The 20,928-nt window shown below is 40.3% G+C and overlaps 1 protein-coding gene across 4 annotated transcripts in view; it reads right to left on the reverse strand.

Annotated features, from left to right (window-relative positions):
- The window catches only part of AFF2 (ALF transcription elongation factor 2), a gene marked incomplete at both ends in the record, with an annotated part of 731,149 nt that overhangs the window by 12,491 nt on the left and 697,730 nt on the right, over positions 1-20,928 (reverse strand). For all 4 annotated transcript variants that reach the window (XM_079765477.1, XM_079765476.1, XM_079765475.1 and 1 more), the window contains 6 exons: positions 3,698-3,750; positions 6,570-6,663; positions 6,992-7,063; positions 12,540-12,676; positions 16,294-16,357; positions 16,931-17,220. In XM_079765477.1, the coding sequence (XP_079621603.1) occupies positions 3,698-3,750; positions 6,570-6,663; positions 6,992-7,063; positions 12,540-12,676; positions 16,294-16,357; positions 16,931-17,220 (710 nt within the window). The remainder of the gene's footprint in view (positions 1-3,697; positions 3,751-6,569; positions 6,664-6,991; positions 7,064-12,539; positions 12,677-16,293; positions 16,358-16,930; positions 17,221-20,928) is intronic.

Raw genomic sequence — 20,928 nt, forward strand, 5'->3', positions numbered from 1 at the left:
CTGAAACTAATATAAAATAATATTGAAAATAAACTGTAATTGAAAAAATTTTAGGAAGCAGGTCTGTTTTTCTCAAAGTCTACTTTCCTTCCATTCCACCATGTTACTTAAAAGTCTTACTCTCCACTGTACAAAATATTTCACTTGATAAGGCTGTCCACCTCTACCCTCACCCTTGTGTCCATATTGGCTTATTTCCACTGCTCTCCCAGGCTCATAGGTATCTAACTCATGTTCACACAGGCACAGCCCTCCCAAATTTTGTTTAATGTGGATGTTTCCTCCAGTGAGCACCAGACTCCTCAAAATCCTTTTACTGGCCAATGTCTCAAGCAAGTAGACATCCATTCTCTTCTAACCTTTTCAATGCCATACCCACAGCCACCTGTCTACTGAAACAGCTCCTGTAAAGGCCTCAAATGGCCTCCTTCGCTCACAATTCCATAACATTCCTAGATTTCTTTTTATTCTCTCTATGTGACTTTTAAAATTGTTGCCCAGCTCTTTAAACTGTCCACAACATGGCTTCCATGACTCTGCATGAGGGGTTGGAAAATCTGGCCTACTACTTGTTTCTGCATGGCCTGTGAGCTACAAATGGTTTGAAAAGATGAACATTTGCAATCAATTTGATGAGAGGGAAACACTAACTTTGAATCTCAATTAAGTTAATTTTTTTCTTAATTTCCATTCTTATCCTTAGAAGACTTGTATTATAAAAGTTGTACTTAATTATTATATTTTGAATTTTTCCAGTACATTTTTTTTTCAGAAATTTATTTTTTCTTTTATATTCTTTCTCTATAATAGCACCAGTTTTCCCATTTAGCTGGCAAATCCCAAAATAAGTACAATTTGGCTCTTTACAGAAAACCTTTGTCAACTTCTCCTCTATACCAAGCTGATTTTTCTTCTTCTTCCAACTGATTTATTGGTCTTTCTTCCCCTATAGCCCTCAAGGTCAAGGGTGCTGCTTCTGGAAGGTGCTATGAGAGGTCCTGTGTGGGGGCAGCTATCCTCATTCACTAGGGAAATCAGTCTTTTCTTGGAGATAAGAAGCCCTCCTTAACCAAAGAGGCCCAAGCTCGCTTTTTCTTGGGCTTCCAAAGAAATTTGTTCATACCTGTCATGGCCTTTTACTGGACTGTGCACTTCTGGAGTGCAGGAATCACATTGAATTCAGCTGGATCCTCAGCCCCTCAAAAGGAAATGCACCTGAAGTGTTTGTTGAATAGACAGGATACAACCTTTGGATGATTATTTTGAGTTCCCTAATTCATTAGTTCTATGGCCTACCAAAAGGAGCATGCTTTCTTCAGATAGAAGCTGCTTAAAAATGATTACAGGAGGTTTTTAATATGACTTTACAAGCTTAGGATAATTTTGAGTTCTTTCATTGCAGATTTTATATGTATATAGAGGCCTGATGCATTAAAACTCATGGACTGGAGGGGGGATCCCTCAGCCTGGCCTGCCCCCTCTCACAGTTTGGTAGCCCTCAGGGGCAGGAGGTAACCCAGCAATCAGGGGAAGGTGATGCTCCATCAGACCTCTGCTGCTGCCACTGCTGGCAGCACAAGTCTCCACCAGCCCTGGTTTCCTGCACCTCGGGCCGGCCTTGGGCAACTGGGGGGCTGAGGGGACGGGGGACTCCGGAGGCAGGTGTGCAGAGAGGCTGGGCCCGCCTGAGGCCCCAGCAGGGCTGAGGGAACTGGGAGCCACCATCTTGTGGCTGTGGGCACCACCATCTTTGAGGGCAGGGCAGTCAATTAGCATATTCCCTCCTTATTGGCTATGTGTGCCACCATCTTTGAGGGCGGGCAGTCAATTAGCATATTCCCTCCTTATTGGCTGTGGGTGCTGCCGTCTTTGCAACAGCATGAGGGTCAGTTAGCATATTCCCTCTTTATTAGATAGGATTCTCAGTGATCCTTAATGGCTGTTTACCCAAACTTGCCCTTGATTTACTCTATGCTCAGAGAAAATACTGGGCCTTTCAATGCTATTTTTATTTTCTGAACTTGCAGAGAGAAGTGTTCTTTCATTTTTGTTTGTCAATATGAGAGTAAAATCTAATTCAACAATTTAAGTGGTACTGCCTTTCAATATAGTAATTGAGTTAATGCATAGTTTTTAATAGATCTGCTCCCACACTCTGAAAGTCTTTATGGTCTTAGAGTTTAACATTCTACTGCTTTGGGAGTGTGCTTTGTATCCTATATAATAAAGAGGTAATATGCAAATTAACCCTCACACCCTCATAAGATGGCTGCCTATGACCAGGCCAGCAGGGGGGTTAGTGAGAGACTACCAAACGACTGAACAAACAGGCTGAATGGGGTGACCAGGCCGGCAGGGGGGTTAGTGAGGGATGACCAAACGACTGAACAGCAGGCTGTGTGGGGGCGTCCAGGCCAGCAGGGGGTGCAGTTAGGGTGACCAGGCCGGCAGGGGGGCAGTTGGGGGTGATGAGCTGGCACACAGAGGCAGTGAGGAACTATCAGGCTGGCAGGTGAGTGATTAGGAGCCAGAAGTCCAGGATTGTGAGAGGGATGTCTGACTGTCAGTTTAGGCCCGATCCCCAGCAGTCGGACATCCCCTGAGGGGTTCCAGAGTGGAGAGGCTGCAGGCTGGGCTGAGGGGACCCCCACATGCACGAATTTTGTGCATCAAACCTCTAGTATATTTATAAAGTGGCAGAAGAGACTATTTTACTCTCAAAGAAAGTGTTTTGGTCAGAGATGCAAGACTTTTGAAATGATGGAAATAAAAAAAATAAGCTCTTTATAAATGTTGGTATCCACAGTCACCTATTTTCCCTTCTCACTACTAACTTGGGGTGATAAAGGTGGTATCAGCATTGGAGTATAATTTAATGCTCAAGCAAGTAAGTGCAAACACATAGCCAGTTCATGGCTGAGCCAGAATTAGGACTCAAAGTCTCTCTCTTGGAAGGAATAGATCTTCAGATGGGCCAGGAAGTCATCATCCCCAGCCCTTTTATTTTAGAGATGGAGAAACAAACCCATAGAAAGGAAGGGGTTCACTTAGCTTACCTTGGAATTTATGAGCAGCATCAGTACCTGGTCAACGGATTTCCAGACATCTACCCTACTGCTGGAAGGCTGAGCTACCCCAAACACATAGGGTTCTAAATATGGCCACTAGAGTGGATGAGTTCACTGAGCCTTAAATCAGCATTACAGTAGATGCATTTATATTTTAGGTCAGGTATTTTAATATTAATATAAAAATCATAATGAAGGCTCAGATAATTGGCTGGCTAAGTGCTTTCACATTTTTAGCACTATTATACATTTGGTTTTATTAAACAGCACTTACCTTATATCAATAAATATTTCATCGTTTTTTCCTTACTGAGTGAATTATTGAAAAATCACTACATTAAAGTTAACTTTTACCCTGCCTCCCTGAAATGGCTTGGTGCTTGCCATCTCATTAACAGACATTTTTAAGGCCATAATATAGCTTAAAGATCAAATAGTTAAAGAAATTTTGAATCATATCATGTTAAACTTTTCTGTTTTAGAATTAGCTAAAATCTGATTAGAATTTTGTGTGTATAAAAATTACTATATTGTCAAAATTTACCTTTCTTCTGAGTTGTCAATACAAAATATTTGGGGTCTATTACATCATTGATTTTCAGAAAAAGCAATTTTCATAAGATACTTACTTTCCATTGCCTACCCATGAAGATGGTATCTGAGTGACTTTTGAAGCATTTTGCTAAAAAAGAGAGAAAGAGAGGGAAATAAGGACATCTATTTTTGTTTTATTAATTCACAAACAGATGGAAGTGTGATTTTGAGTACATTAATATTGATTGCAGCCTTTCAGGATGCCTCTTGTTTTGTTAGCAGAGCTAGGATATATGTGCACATCAGCACACCACGACCAACAAACACTCGATGAAAATAGCTGGTTAGGATAATTAGTGGCCTCCAATCAGGACCATGAAAGTCACTTGATGAAAGATCTTATATACTAAAAGGCCCAGTGAAATCAGACTCAGTTCTCCAAGAAGTGGTTTAATTATCTTCATCTGAAATTTATTCTGCTAAAGCTCTTCATAGAACAGGAAAGCTTTCCACTTTTAGCTCCAATTGCAAACATTTTCCCTGGGATTCAAGGTGGGCTGTGATTTCTGATATACCAAGAATTTGTTAGGACCAAGCAGTGGTTTGTGGTTTGTTTTTTGTGTGAATTGACCTGATTTGCTTTAGATGCAAATTTGCTTTAGACTCAGTTCTCCAAGAAGTGGTTTAATTATCTTCATCTGAAATTTATTCTGCTAAAGCTCTTCATAGAACAGGAAAGCTTTCCACTTTTAGCTCCAATTGCAAACATTTTCCCTGGGATTCAAGGTGGGCTGTGATTTCTGATATACCAAGAATTTGTTAGGACCAAGCAGTGGTTTGTGGTTTGTTTTTTGTGTGAATTGACCTGATTTGCTTTAGATGCAAATTTGCTTTAGACTCAGTTCTCCAAGAAGTGGTTTAATTATCTTCATCTGAAATTTATTCTGCTAAAGCTCTTCATAGAACAGGAAAGCTTTCCACTTTTAGCTCCAATTGCAAACATTTTCCCTGGGATTCAAGGTGGGCTGTGATTTCTGATATACCAAGAATTTGTTAGGACCAAGCAGTGGTTTGTGGTTTGTTTTTTGTGTGAATTGACCTGATTTGTCTTTACATGCAAATCCTCATGACTGTTTTCAGTATTCAGCAATGTAGTTGGTCCAGGGTTGCATTGCAATGGAATGCTCAACATTCTATTTTTGTCTGATAGATCTGGGCTGGATTGAAGAATGGGTCTGCTATGTTTTTGTGGCCAAACACTTGTAGAGTACAGGGAAACATGATACTCAGCATCACCACAATAGGACAGTGACCTGGCTCATTATAACGACCAGGTTGGAGCCCAAGTAGCACAGGGCTAGAATATTTGTGGCATTGAGCCTGACTCAGGTCTTCCTCTTAGGCCGCATAGCCCAGGTAGGCTCCTCTTCTGCCTCTTGGGTTTATGCCCAGCCCCCTTTGCAAATGGGGTGCTAGAGAGAGAGAGGAAGCATTTTCAAGAGCTCAGTGAGAATGCACCATTTCTCTGGAGCTCAGAGATCCACATCTAAGTTACATTCTGTAAACTCCAACTTTTAATCTCAAAGAAGCTCAATGCTCTGACAGAGGTGTAAGTTATTAAACATCTGTTTGGTATTTTGGAATGTCCTGAAAGCTATAGGACAGGCTGAAGAGGACAGATATTAGAGCATTGGCCTTCAAAGTGTGAGCATAAGACCAGCACCATCAGTATTACCTGGAAACTTGTTAAAATGCCAATTCTCAGGCCCCACCTTAGACATAAAGTATCAGACACTCTGGGGGATGGGACCTAGTACTCTGGTTTTCTGAGCCCTATAGGGGATTGGGATGCCCACTCAGGTTTAAGAACCACCTTTCTAGAACATAGGTTGAGACTGTAGAGATATGAAAGGATGGGCAGTTGTTGTATTTGAACCTGACCACCTACATAAGCACTAGCTTTATGGCATTATGGATACACTACATAATAGCTAGTGAACCTGCTCTTTTCCCCAACCCAGTCAGTGTTATCACATAAATGGCTGTGCCCTGACACTCACTGGGTTTGGATGATTGATGTAAGGTCATCATTTAACTCATTTAAATTTCAAATAACTGCTTTGGTGCAATCTAACCAAATTTTCCCATGTACTTGGCAGATGACAGACTAGATAGATAGATAGATAGATAGATAGATAGATAGATAGATATTCTCTTTTGAAACCAGCCCAATAGGAGTCCTGAGCCTCCTCAATTTTACATTATGACCAGTTTTGTGGGGGTTTTTTTGCGGGGGGGGGGGGAAGAAGCAGCACAAGTTCCACTGATGCTCATGCCAGTTATTTCTGGTAGAGTGGCCAGGCCTAGCACCAGGCTACTAATTTCAGTTGTCATCCAGGCTCATTCCCAAATTTTGGCATTGCATGTTGAGGTTGATATATATACTTTTATTTTCCTTGCAAATTAAACATTCCAGCTCCCTAGATGGTAGATTTATTTATTTGTTGTTTGTGTTTGTAACCAAAGTAATCAATTGTATTTAACTTCAACCACTGTACTTCAAAACTCCTCGTGGCCAATGGGCCCAGGGGTTGAGAAATTTCTGAATTAGCTTCTTATTTAACAAAAGACTGATCACAGCCACAAGCTGTGTTTCATGGTGGGTCCACCATGTAGGGTAGTGCAGAAGACATCATCCCCCTGACTGCAACTGGGAAGCTGCCAAGGGCCATTTGGTTAGTCCAGAGAATAATTTGGGTATTGCACTATTGTTGTACCTTCTCTCCCTGGAATCAAATAAAACATAAGCTCTCTACTGAGTCCCAAAGGAGAGGTGGGAGGGCCATGGCCTGTTGGGATAAGGGAAGTTTAGCCTTTGACAGCAACAACCGTGATATTTAATAACATACTTGCCAAGTCTTATTAGTGATTACCCCAAAACTATAAATTATACAAAATAAGGATTACCTTAAAATATTCCATCAGGGATCTGGAATACTTCATAGCATGGTCCTTCTTCAGTTTAAACATCCGCAAGTAGAGAAGTGATAAACATCTGTAGCTGTAGGGATGAGGAAAGGATTATGTTAATGTCATAACCAGCAAACTATAAAAAAATGCTGATTCATAACCTTCCTATAGTTACTGAGAAACTTAAGTATTAAAAAACTAAAAGAGAAGGGGTAAGAATTAAAATTCCATCTTGATAAGGGTATAAATTAGGAGAGTAAATGTTTAGTCAGCGACTGAAGAAATCCATTAGTTATCCTTTAATAGTTTAATGGCAAACAAGAATAATGATCTGGGCTAAGTAGCTTAAAGTTGATCTGGAGTTTTCAAATTGTTCTGTGACATTTCTGCCATTTTCTCTTGGCCTCCATGAGACTTACCATAATACTGCCAGTTTTTTGTCCCCATCTGAAGCCAAGGGGCTTGCAAAGTTCTTCAGCCTCATTGCATACCTTTGAAGAGAAATTACAAGCTCAAGTGGAATCTATATTATCCTCAGAAAGTCCCAAAGTCATTGGTATCCTCATCCTCTAAATGTGTTAGTCCCACATATGCTCTGAGAGGGAGGACTGACTAGGGCATGTGGGCAAAAGCACAGTTTCTTTAAAGCATAAACAAGTTATAGTTAAGAGTGCCACTGATATGACTTACTCAATGATTCACATTGCATTTTTAAGTCTGGAGAAATCAGCTAAATCTGGAGAAGATGGCTAAATCTGGAGCCCATGTTCTCAGACAGAGGTATGGAATTACTGCTAGTTTGGTGTGTATATAAATTCTGTTTCTAGAAATACCTTGCTAAACATTATTGTATTTTCAATGGGAGGTGGACACAAATGTCAGTCTCAGTTGTGTTAATAACAGATGAGGTAAATAATATACAACTGTGTGTGACAGGAGCATGGGGTGACCGCAATCACACAGTTAATAAGGTCCTTTCTAATGGCTCAGGTTTGGAATATATTCCTATAGAAAGTGGTTTTGTTTCTTTTAAAATGAACGCCAATTTGACAGCATTTGATGGCCTAAATCCTTAATTTATGGTGCTTGTATATTTTGTTTTTCCATTCTCTTTAATTGTTACTTTCCACGCTGGGTTGATCAAAGGTTGAGTAATTCCTATTTTTCTTTTTTTAGTTGAGCACATTTCATTCTGGGCATTTAGATTCTTGGAAATAAATTCATTGCATAAAATCAATGTCTGAGCTTTAATGCAATTTCATAGGTGCTGATGGTGGATTAAGTTGCAGAGTTTAATGTTGCAGAAGGAAGTTGAAAGTGTGCAGGCAGCCTGGACTAGTTCTCATTTACAAGAAGGCAATGGAGAACCAGCAAGTATACTGTGCTTGCACCATGAACTCCCCATTTTCAGCAGCCTCCCCATAACATCAGCACCTGTGTGGGCTTGCCTCCCAACACTCTGCACCCACTAGGCATACTCTATGTTCCACTTATTGCTCCAATTCTGTTCAGTGAACATGTTTCAACAAAAGGACCTGTGCATTTGATGTGGATCCCTCCTATTGCTGCAATATTAAGCAAAATTATTTTATTATGTAATAAATCTGTCTTTTATAGTTGAATCACTGAAATGTCAAGTTCTTGTGATGTCCCACTTGCTTTCACAAATACATTTTCACTGCAGATTCCCAAGGTCAGAGAAACTATAATTACTTGAATGAATAAAATGGGGCTCTCTCTGTACCCAGCATACTGTTGGGGCTAGAGAGTAATAAAAATATATTCAACATAATATTACACTTCTAAAAACTATGTTGATATTACAGTCATCCTTTAATTGCAACCACTTTTGATGTGACTTGATAGTGTAGCTTCAATTGGTTAAATAGATCAGAAGACCTAGTTGCTTTAGCTTATTTTATTCCCAACTGAAATTTCTCTAGAAAAAAATTATACACACACATATTACATTAACCCTTTGCACTCTCTTGCTTTTTTCTCGATTCCTTTATTTTAATGCTAACCGTGTCGAGTCACACTCAACATCCGAGTGCAAAAGGTTAAAGGTAATATATCCTATATATAAAAGGGTAATATGCAAATAGACCGAATGGCAGAACAACCAAACAACCAATCAAAGCATAATATGCTAATGATATGCTAAGGCTGCTCAATTACTTGCTATGATGTGCACTGACCACCAGAGGCAGATGCCCCGACTAGTAGGTGAGTTTGCTGCTGGGGTCTGGCCAATCGGGACTGAACTAGTTGGGCCAGACATGCCTTGGAGCCCTCCCACAGTCCCTCCCCAGCCCGAGCGTGCACTGGTGGGGTCTCTCAGCCTGTCCTGTACCCTCTTGCAATCTGGGACCCCTCAGGGGATTTTGGAGAGCCCGTTTCAGCCCAATCCCACAGGCCACTCTCCTTGGGAGGGCCAGACACTGGGCTCATGGCTAGCAAGCACTTTTGGGGCAGCACAAGCCTCTCCTGATCAGGACTAATTGGGTGCAAGCCTGGGGCAGGCACAGTGGGGCTAGGATGAGCGGGAGTGGCAGGTAGGAGCTGCAGGCTGCATTGGACTGCGGGTTTCGCCCCAATCCCTGCAGGCCATCCAGAGGGACCATATATATATATATATATATATATATATATATATATATATAGAGAGAGAGAGAGAGAGAGAGAGAGAGAGAGAGAGAGGAGGGAGGATACACAAAGGAGTGCATGTAAAATTGGTGAAATCTGAAAAAAAGTGGTGAAATCTAAATAAAGGCCATAGATTATCAATATCTATGTTCTGGTTGTGATACTGTACTATAGTTATGCAAGATATTACCATTGGGGGAAACTGGGTGAGAGTACACAGGATCTTTCTGTATCATTTATTATGATTGCATGAGTCTATAATTAATTCCAAATAGTTTGAAATATTGACTTTAAAGTGAATTTCAATAAATTGTTTACAATTTTCATGAGGTTCTACTGAAATATACTTCTATAGGGAGTAAACTATCATATAATGAAAAAACACACACACCTGTACTTAGAAAAAAAGAATATTGTGTAAAATATTAAGGGTAGTATTTTCTAATGGAAATAAATATTACTCAATGATTCACATTGCAGTTTTAACAAAAAAGAAAACTGATGTTTTGCTTTTATATTTTTAGAGAGCATATATTTTCCTAAGAGAAAATTAATAAGAAAACTATATAAAAAGGGATAGCATGCATAATTTCACCCCATTACAGCTATGAATTCATTTCCCTTCCAGATTGGTCCACATGCAGAAACATGCTTTTCATGGTCAGAAATAGAATCCTATCTAAGAAAGAGGGAATATGCTAATTGACCCTCACACTGTCACAAAGATGTTAGCACCCACAGCCAATAAGGAGGGGATATGCAAATTGACTGTCCTGCCCTCAAATATGGCAGTGCCCACAGCCAATAAGGAGGGAATATGCTAATTGACTGCCACACCCTCAAAGATGGCGGCGTCTACAGATTCAAGATGGTGGCGCCCAGTCCCTTCAGCCCTGCCAGGGCGGCAGGCACGTGGCAAGGCACAGGGCCTGGCCACTCCGTGCCCCTGCCTCTGGAGTCCCCCAGTCCCCTCAGCCCCCCAGCCGCCCAGGGCTGGCCTGAGGCACAGGCAAGCCTTGGATGGTGGATGCCCAGCCTCCCAGGGCCGCCCGAGGCTCAGGTAACCAGGGCCAGCTGAGGATTGTGCTGCCGGCAGTGGCAGCAGCAGAGGTGTGATGGGGGCATCACCTTCCCCTGATCGCCGGGTGGTCTCCCACCCCTGAGGGCTCCTGGACTGTGAGAGGGGGCAGGCTGGGCTGAGGGATGCCCCCCTCCAGTGCATGAATTTTCATGCACTGGGCCTCTAGTGTGTATATAATTCTGAAGCTTGCTTTTCTTTAACATCAAGTTATAAACATTTTCATACAGCTACATAGTCTCCATTATTGTTGCAATTCAAGGACTGCAAAGTATTCTGTTGAGTGTGCTACAATGTAATTAATTATTCTTATTGATTTTTTAGTTTGCTTCTAATTGTGTGCTATAATTTATGCCAAACAGAACACCATAAAGAAAACTTGTACTATTCCTACAATTATTTTCTTTAGCAGAGGAAATTCAAATTTCCAGAAGTTGAGTTATGGCTCAAAATATATAAATACTTATATTAATAGGCTTTCCTACACAATGCCCAATTGTCCTCAATATACAATGATCATTTTTTCTCCCATCGCCAGCATAGGACAGGCCTAGTTCACCAATATTATTTGTGTGTGTGCTAACACCAGGGATTAACATTTTTACATTTTCTTGTTAATTTAAAAAGTGCCTTTTTAAAAATTTTACATTTTGGATGAATAGAAGTCATTAATTTTTTCCATGTTTATTTATTGTTTTCTCTTAATTTTTAATGCTTATCATTTTTGCCAGAATTTTCATCTTATGCACTCTGAAAATCACAGGCAGCCTTGAATAGACACAAAAAATCAATTTTCCCTTAAAAGTTATAGAATGGCAGTGATGGCTTTCACCAATGCATGAAGTCAGAGAGATACTTTACATGCTTATCAGAGCAGAGAAAAGCCAAAGATGGCTTCCTGGTCTGGCAAGGCAAGGCTAGATCTTTCTTCATGATCTCTTTACTTTTTTTGTTTTAACTAAATCTTTTTATTCCAGTGAGCATATTTTTTCTTTAGAATAGTTCACATTCTTTGGATATTTTGAAATGCTTTCCTATGAAAATATGTATGCTAAATTTGTCCAATGTGCCTAAAGGTTTAGGTACAAGTGTCCTCAGTTTTGTAAGCATTTATGCAGATATAAACAACAGAGTAAAAACCTAGAAATCAGGCCGGACATTGATTAATCAAGTCAGAGGTGACCAGAATATAAGGGCCTATAAGGTAAAGATCTATTTGCTCAATCAAAAGCAATTATTCAATCATTCCAGCAAATGTTGGTGCTTATCCACCATTCAGAGGTACATTATTTTCCAAATATCTGCAAGTTACCAGAAAACACTAGAATGGATATCATTTCTTCTCTTTCCCCTTTCCCAGGAATTTTTTTGATTACCTACAAATTCTACTCTGCCAAGGCCAACAGGCCAAAAATTTTCATTTAAAATACAAATGAAACCAATAATCTGTGCAGTTAATATACCCTCTCCTATTCTCATGTCTCCTCTGCCCCTGCTACCAACTTGTCTGTTTCCCTGAAATTCTACATGCAGGGAAACTCTACTCCACACCTGCGGCCTTAATGATTACTTCATGTTGGAAGAGTACTCTCTCTCTTTTTAAATAACTACTGCAGAAAAGTTCTTACAAAACATCGATTATAACACAAATCCCAATCACACCACTATTTTTTAGTTCTAAAACTGCACTTGGAAAATACAAATGTCAATGTCAAACAGTGAAATTATTATACTTCTACCCACTATGTTTCCATTTTAATTTTATGAATATTGCAAATTATATCACACTAGAGGCCAGATGCATGAAAATTCGTGCAAGAGTAGGCCTTCCTTCATCCAGCTGCCAGCACCAGCTTCCCTCTGGCACCCGGGACCCGGGCTTCCCTCCTCCAGCTGCCTGCAGGCACCTGGGACCTGGGCTGCTTCCCTCTGGCCCCGGGTTCATCAGGAAGGACGTCTGGAATGACATCCAGAAGATGTCCTATCTAATTAGCATATTAACCTTTTATTATTATAGAAGATTATAACTATAGAAGATTATAACTTCTTGATTTATAAAAGCAGTGTCCATCAATTATCAATTTTCTGACATTAATAAAATGGCAAGAACTAATTACCATGATTTCTAAGAAGAAGATGCCTTGGACACATCATTACTATGTGGAAATGATATTTTTAAAAATAGCAGCTTCTAATGATGACTGAAATGAGTTTAGGAAGTTGGCTGCAGAAAGGCCAATTACCTGAGGAGCTCCACAGTCTCAGAGTACATGGTATATGGAGACTTTGCTTCTAGAGGGTCACGCTCCATGGCATTGCCACATTCGGTGAAAGACAGGGCTGCATCAGCATAATTCACAGCTTTGCCAAATTTCTCGCACTAAAACAAGAAGAAGATTTAGTAATATGGTGTTACCTTCTCTCCTTCATATAAAGGAAGAGTTCTCAAACTAGGGCAATTTTTTCACCCTTCCCTCAGGGAACATTTGGCAATGTCTGAAGACATTTTTGGTTGTTGCCACTAGGGACAGGAAGTATCTAGTAGGCAGAGGCCAGAGGTGTGGCTAAACATTTAACAATGCATAGGGAAGCCTCCACAATGGAGAATTAGCCAGCCTAACAGTGCAAAGGTTGAGAAACCCTGATGTAGAATGCATGAATTTATATTGACAATAACATAACTGATTTAAGATTCTATTGTCATCACACTGAGGCTGGTTGAGGAAAGAAAAGTAGCTAAGGTATCATGGGTGGTAGTATTACATTGTTGTTATCTTTTTGATAGACCAGAATCCAAATCACTGCTTTGACTAGTTTCTATTCCCTAAAATTACTAGACTGGTCATTGAAGTATCCTATAGACCTGCTTGCAATAAAACTGCTTTTTGCAAGCCTCAAAGAAAATTAACACATACAGTCTTTGCTTGGAACTCTTTGTGAGGACATCAACCTCACACCCACAGAGAAGAGTAACAAATTGATGCTATTGTCATGAAAATGTGAAGCTATAGTGTGACTGTTGACAATAACCACATCACTTTCATTGTAAATAATGGTCTGGAATAGGGTGTCAAAAAGCCAAGAAATATAGCATTACTAAATATTTTAGTTTAGTAAAATTTTATTCCAAAAGGTTTTAGCCTTGATAATGGTCACCATTAAAGTGACTTAGACATACTGATTTCTTTTTTATGTGTAATGAATATTATATATGACATTTTTATAGTGAGTATTTTATAACAGTATTTAACTTTCATTTTTGATAGCTAGATATAAGAATTCCACTAAAGCCGAAACCGGTTTGGCTCAGTGGATAGAGCGTCGGCCTGCGGACTCAAGGGTCCCAGGTTCAATTCCGGTAGGGGGCATGTACCTTGGTTGCGGGCACATCCCCAGTAGGGTGTGTGCAAGAAGCAGCTGATCGATGTTTCTCTCTCATCGATGTTTCTAACTCTCTATCCCTCTCTCTTCCTCTCTGTGAAAAATCAATAAAATATATTTAAAAAAAAAAGAATTCCACTAATGCAGAATTTTGTGTAAAAGGACCAATATAATACAGATTAGCTATTTTAATTTTCTTGTATATCTTATCAAAATATTTTTATGCAACAGTACAGGCAGCAATTCTCAAAATGGCAGAGTAGCTGTCTTTAGCAAAGCATTAAGTACAACTATAAAATGATGAGTTACAGGTCCTGCATAATTTCTTGTTGTAAATGACTCTTTTTACAAAACATGCTTTTCTGCTTTTATGTATTGCAGGAATTCTGTGGTTTCATTTCTGTGAGATGCTTTGGAGAATATTGTTTTCAAGGAAATTCAAAGTGATTTTCTTAAAACCTATGTATATGCAAACTATCTTCTCTTGGCTTACAAGATAATCTCCTGAGGTCATCTGGCTCCAAATAGCTCTCCCATTTGGAAATTTATCTTTGCATCCTAATTTTTGAAAATGTGATTTCATTCATAAATCCATAGCTGGAAGGATACTTAAAGATCTCCTATCCCTATTCCATCCCCTTTTCAAAAAGGTGAAACTGAAGTCCAGAGAAATTTCAAAACCATAGTGACAGTTAGTGGTCAGATCATATCCCCTTCCTGGGCCTCAATTTCTCCATCTATAAAATAAGGAGCTTGAATTACCAGGGGACTTCCAACTCTAGAATAGACATAAGCCTAGCAAAGTATCATACTCTAAATGAACATTTCACAACCCCTCATTTTTTCATTATAACCATCCCCAGATGGGGCTTTTTAAGATATGTTTTCACACATTCCCATTAAAACTTTAATACCAATGATATCCTGATGATCACTTTATGTACTATGGTCCTTTGAAGGGACACAAACCATTGAAACATCTAAGACTGTTTCACCCCACTCCCAAGAACCACTTTGTCTCCATGGGGGCAGAATCTCCCTAATTGAAAATACATTGTGGTGAAAATACAAAGGTGGTTTAGGGGGAACATATAAGCAGACCCTGGATGGCAGAGAATGATGCTTATTCTGAATATGTATATGTATTTCTGTGGCTCTGATTTTTCTGTTATTTTAACATTTGGTCACAGGTGTGGTCTCACAGGTGTGTCCCAGTCTTCATCATCTTATGGACCAGCTTGTCAAATAAATAGTTATGTGCCCCCTTGTCCTGATTTTGACAGAGGGCAAACTCCAGAGCCTTTATGCAGTGAATCAGTGGAGGACATTTAGGAAAAATAACTTTGATCTTCAAGCCAGCAGCACAGCCACCAATGTCACTCAAATCTCTCACCACACATACAATGGTCACAGGCACAGTCTTCCCTGTATCTCTAGTGGAGCTGGCACCAGCCTGCCTTGTTGCTTTCATATGGAGAAGCAGAGAACAAGTGTTTCCAATGGACAGTTAACACCACAGAAAGGTTAGCTGCAGACAATAGCTGAGCAATTTGGACCACAGTGAGAAAATAACAAAAAAGTAGAGAAACAGGAGATGCAAGTCCATGGACAATTGATGTTGACTACACACAAGTCATAGTGCAGAGACTGTCATGATACTTTCTTACAGCCCTCCTAGTGTCAAACAATGGGACAGCTAAGTCCTGGATGACACAATGTAATGATGGAGGATGATATTTTTTAACTCAATGGGCTAACTAATATCTCTAGTTATGCTGAGATTTAGTCAACGGTGAGGAGTCTGACATTAGGGCCTTCCCTAAGGCAGTGGTTCTCTCAATCTTGGCTGAACTTGGGAATCACCTGGGGAGTTTTAATACCCATGTCCAGGTCCCAGCTCAGAAATTTTGATTACATTTTTCCACAGTGTGGCCTGGGCATCAGGATTATTTTAAAGCTCCCCAAGTGATTATAACACATGGTTGAGACCCCTTGTTAGGAGGATCAATAAAGTCAAACAACTCAACGTTCTGAGCTCAATGCTGTTCTAGGTGACCAAAACATTTAGAGGCAGCAGGGCCTAGTGTCTTGGGAAATCCAGATGACAGAACTTCCTCTTTGTACGGAGCCCTAGCCTGGCTATGGGCCTCATTCTGGAAACATGTAATCAAATGCAGCAAGGAGCTAAGTTTTTCTACATACCTGTTTTGCGAAGTCAATTTTTGAGGCCACTTTATTAGCTCTCAATAACCCTCTTCCTTCCCATATTGGTTTCTGGTTTACCAGACCCAAAGACCACCCCACCTCCTACTTCTCCAGAGCAGTTTCAAAAGTCAGTTCAAATCCACTTGAAAGACAAGGATAGTAGTATATGCCATATACCTACTGAAGTTGGGGCAAGGGAAATAACAATGAAAAAACAAATACATGAGTGGCAGGGTATCACAGTACAAAAGAATCTGGGTATTACAGTGTTAATGAATTAACCAGCTCCAAACTCCCTATGTCAGAGCAGCAATGAGAAAGTTTGAATTGTATATAAAGTGTCTTCTTTGTTTTCCTTTAAAGCAAAGAATACCTTAATGGGAACAAAGCAATGAGAGGAAGCAAACCTACCAGTGCATCAGCTTTGTGCTTCAGCTTCTTAGCATCTTGCATGTAATAATCAGCATTGTGAACCCTAAACAAACAAAATAACCTCTTTCAGAAACCAATGGCTCATTTTTTTTCATTAAAAACTGAATAATCAAAACAATTTTTTTACTATAAATCCATTCCTATACAATGCCTTGAGAAGGGCAGATGAATGCTATCATTCATATAATAAATAACCTTGAAATAATTCTGTAAATGAAATTTGAAGTGCATAATGACCCATTAGGATAAATAACTATAATCTCCAACCCCCACCATTCCATTTATCCAAAAAGATTCAACAAAGCCTAGCTGTAAAACTCTTTGTTGGTACACAGTTCTATCTAAAAACATGAAATAGAAAGGAGGACACAGAAACCTAGAATGAAGCAACTGCCTTTGGAAACAGTAACAGAGATCTACGATTTAAATGAGCCAAAGACATTTCTTGGTTAGGATAGGAGTATGTGAGGAAGACAGATATACTTTTAAAGCTATAGAAACTATTGCTGGGGTCTTATTTTGGGTGACACATTGTATGGTGCTAAAAAGTCATACTACCACCATCCCCCATTCACAATTCCCAAACTGGGTCCATGATAATCTGGGGACAACATACGAGTCATCAAAAGTGAGTTTGGGTCTCCGGACACTGGTGGTGCTGGTGGAAAGAAGGGGCAGGGCTGCCCAGGACGTCATCTCCAGGTGACTGCTACCCATTAGGCCAGTAGTGATGGTAGAGGTGATGGTGGAAATGGTAGTGGTAGTGTTTGTGGTAGTAGCCGTGGCAGTAGCAGTGGCAGTGGCTATGACGGGGGTGGTAACAATGGCAGTAGCAGTGGCAGTGGCCATAGCAGTGTTGGTGACAGTTACAGTGGCAGAGGTTGCCTTTTTTGGAATGTCTCCCTCCTAGGAAAAAGGAGGACAAATAACTTTCATTAGATTTAGCTTTTTCGAACATCTTTTCATAAATGATTTGAATGCCAAGCCCACTAAGAAACAAGACAAGGGAGGTCACGAAAGATGGTGGGCACACAGTACAATTTACATATCTTGTAACATATAAATCCACACCTGAAACCTATATGGTCTTATTAACCAATGTCACCCCAATAAATTTAATAAAAAATAAAACAAAGGAAAAGAAAATAATGGACAGAGCTTAAGAATAAATAAGTGACCCTGGTATATTTTATGAATTCTGTGAATTACCAGACTTTGTTCTATGATGACACCAATCACCAACCTAGTCAGGTTCTAGGATTACATAACCCCATAATTCCATAAATACAGTCATTGGCAAAGGTCTAAATTTGGTAGGGGATGTGATAGGAGAGGAGAGGGATGAGGAATGTAGGAAGGAAAAGGGAGAGAGTAAAAAAGATGTGACCGTGATGTATATATTTTTGATAAGTAAACCAGCCCAGAAACTTTCACTAGGATAAGTACTCAGGTCACTGCAAAATACAAGATTCAGTGCAGTCAAATACCAGCAAACCAGACATTGTATTTCAGTAGTCATTACCCTGGGACCAAGGCCAAAACAGCCTTTTCATTCACACAAGGAGCTTGACTGATTTCCAGCTGAGTGAATGCCACATGAATTCCTCCTCATTTTGAAGTCTTGGAATGGTGAAAGTTCACTTTAATGAGGTCAAAAAATCAAATAGGAAAGAAATTTCTGAGATTCATGCTGAGCTGTCATTGCCATAGAAATAATGTGATCCGGCCCAGCTGGCGTGGCTCAGTGGTTGAGCGTCGGCCTATGAACCAGGAGGTCATGGTTCAATTCCTGGTTAGAGCACATGCCTGGGTTGCAGGCTCTATCCCCAGTGTGGGGCATGCAGGAGGCAGCCAATCAATGATTCTCTCTCATCATTGATGTTTCTCTCTCTTTCTCCCCCTCTTCGTTCTTCTCTAAAATCAATAAAAGTATATTTTAAAAAATTTAAAAAGATATAATGGGATCCAGATGAAGAAAGTAGGTTGTAAAATTTGTAATTATGTGACAGCATGTGTTCCAAGACTACCTGCTATATTTATTCACATAGCAGAATCGCTACTCCCCACCTGGCAACAGTGGGAAGATCCTGACTGTTCTATATCTGACTATACTTGCCATAATGCCTCTTCCTCTCTCTGTTCTTCTGAGTTTGTATATACCAAAGCCTAGTATCCCCCCACAAGGTTCATTCCTCTGCTCTCTTCTTTCTTGATCTTGACAAAATTTGACAGTCCTGCATGCACTATCACAGATTTGATAATAAGCAGGTAACTCCTAAATGGAAACCTCAATCTTACTCTCTCTCCAAAGCTCCAGACCTACAGTGACCACCTTTGGATAGTTCCACCAAGATAGCTCATTAGCACCTCAAATTTCTCTGAAGCAAAATTGATAACCAAACCAGATCACTATTTCTGTTAATTATAGGATGGTATTCCCTGTCACCAAGGTTGGATTTATCCATGTCAGTAAGAGTAGTGTGGCCATCCCTGGGCCAGGAGCATTGGAACTTGTGTATTCCCCACCTTGCCTTCAAATTAGCTACTCTGTTTCACTCCACTTTATATATTGAAATTCTGTAAATTAATTAGTTTCAAGAAATGATAATCCTAAAACTTTTTGAAAACCACTGTTCTATTTCATCTTTAATATCTTCCTCTTCATTACCCTTATCCAAACAATTACAAATTAGCATTCCTTGCATCTCCCCAACATGTCTTAAATTTGTCCCTTTCTATTCTGAAGCCTCTAAGTGCAGGCCCTCATGCCTTCTGACCGAGACTATCAAACAGCTTCATGGCAAACTTCCAAACTCCAAGCTAGCTTTTCCAATCCATCCACAATCAGTTGCCTTCTAGCCTGAACATTTTAAACAAAGCTCCACACATTTCACTACTTTGCACCCAAGTATACACTAAGGCTGAGTTCTTTTGCTGCCATGTAGGGTCATCCCTGATCATCTCCCACTACGCCCTCCCATGAACCTTCCACCAAACTAAACACATCCTGCTTTCTTCACTGTCCTGCTTTGCTTCATCCTGACTCTTAGCGTTGAACCAACGCCCCCTCAAAAAAAGGAAAATGAATAAAAGAACCTTCCCTTCATTACTTTTTTTTACCTCCTGATAATTTACTCCATTTTTAATTTTTAAAATTATATATAACATCAAATTTATCATCTTAACCATTTTAGATGTACAATTCAGTAGTGTTAGGTCCATTCACAGTGTTGTCTAAATCTCTAGTACTCTTTCATCTTGCAAAAATGAAACTCTGGGAGAGGAAAAAATGGCGACGGAATAGAGTCCTGTTTGGAGTCTGGTCCTGGGGCGGAGAGTAGGAGCAACAGAGGTTCGCAGGGGGATTGTATATTGGCAAGCCAAGGGACAGCTAAACTACAGGAGAAGGCGGGGGAGTGCTGGCCAGGGCTCCCCTGACCGTGCAGCACCCTCAGGGGCTGGGTCTCCTCCCGGAGCTGCGGGCTCACCGGGCGCCTCGCCATCTTGCAAGGAAAGGAGGACTTTATTGGAAACCTGACTTTCCTCGACAACTGCAAACACTGAACAGCTGCGAGCACTAGAACACCGGTCCCCTATGGGCGCAAACATTCGGATTCAAAGGAACTCTTCACTGCACCATGGAAAGGTCAGATTTCGCCTGAAATAAGGTGTGGTTTCTAATCCCCGTGGTGGGAGGGAAGCGCGCGAGCTGCAAGACCAGCAGGAACCGGGAGGTCTGTGCCTAGAAAAATCGGCGGCAGTTGGAGCTGCCGTGATCGTGAATGTGGAAGGGGGTCCTCTGAGCTGCTAACAGAAGTGACCTCTTAAAAGCAACTCATTTTAATCTGACGAGGAGGATCAGACTAAGAATTTTCAAAGGAGTGCAGGCTACTTAGTCTGGCGCACAGACCCACTGTCCGCACACTTGGGCTCTTTCCGACTCTGATTACTAAGCCCAATACATAGGAAAACCCAGGTGGAAAAACCCTGAAAGACTGCAGGGGGAAGTTGTTTTTTCGGAACCTGGGAACAGAGCTGGGTGTGACCATTGGAGAGGCAGCTCTGAGGCGCACACCTCCACAAACCAGTAGTGAGTGCCATAGAGGGGAAAAAAAAAAAGCTAGAGAGGCCCGGAAGTCAATTCAGAAACACTGCCACCCAGGGGCTGAAACGCTAATTGTCTCTGGTGTACTCAAAAATAAATATGAGAAATTAAGACACGGCTGGCTCAAAAAGCAGGACTGGCTTACAACACTGAGAAGCAGTGGAACGAAGCTGAACTGAAATACCGCCCAGACTGGGAAACAGGCATACCAAACAGAATATTAGAGGAAGTGAATGACAGCCGCTACTGCACATTTTAGTCTTCATATTTTTTAATTTTTAATTCCTTTTTCAATTTTTTTTAAAAATTTTTTATTCCAATTTTTTTTATTTTCATTTTTTGCATATTTTACTTAAGAACCTAAATTTTTTTCTTTTTCCTCACTCGATTTTCACCTTTTTAATTATTACATTTTTATTTTCAATCAGCATTATTATTGCTAATATTTTACTTTTTTTTTTAATGTCATTTGATTTTCCCTTTCTTGTATTTTGGGATTAGTGTCCTAC

The sequence above is a fragment of the Cnephaeus nilssonii genome, assembly GCF_951640355.1.
Source record: "Cnephaeus nilssonii genome assembly, chromosome: X".
NCBI lineage: Eukaryota > Metazoa > Chordata > Mammalia > Chiroptera > Vespertilionidae > Cnephaeus > Cnephaeus nilssonii.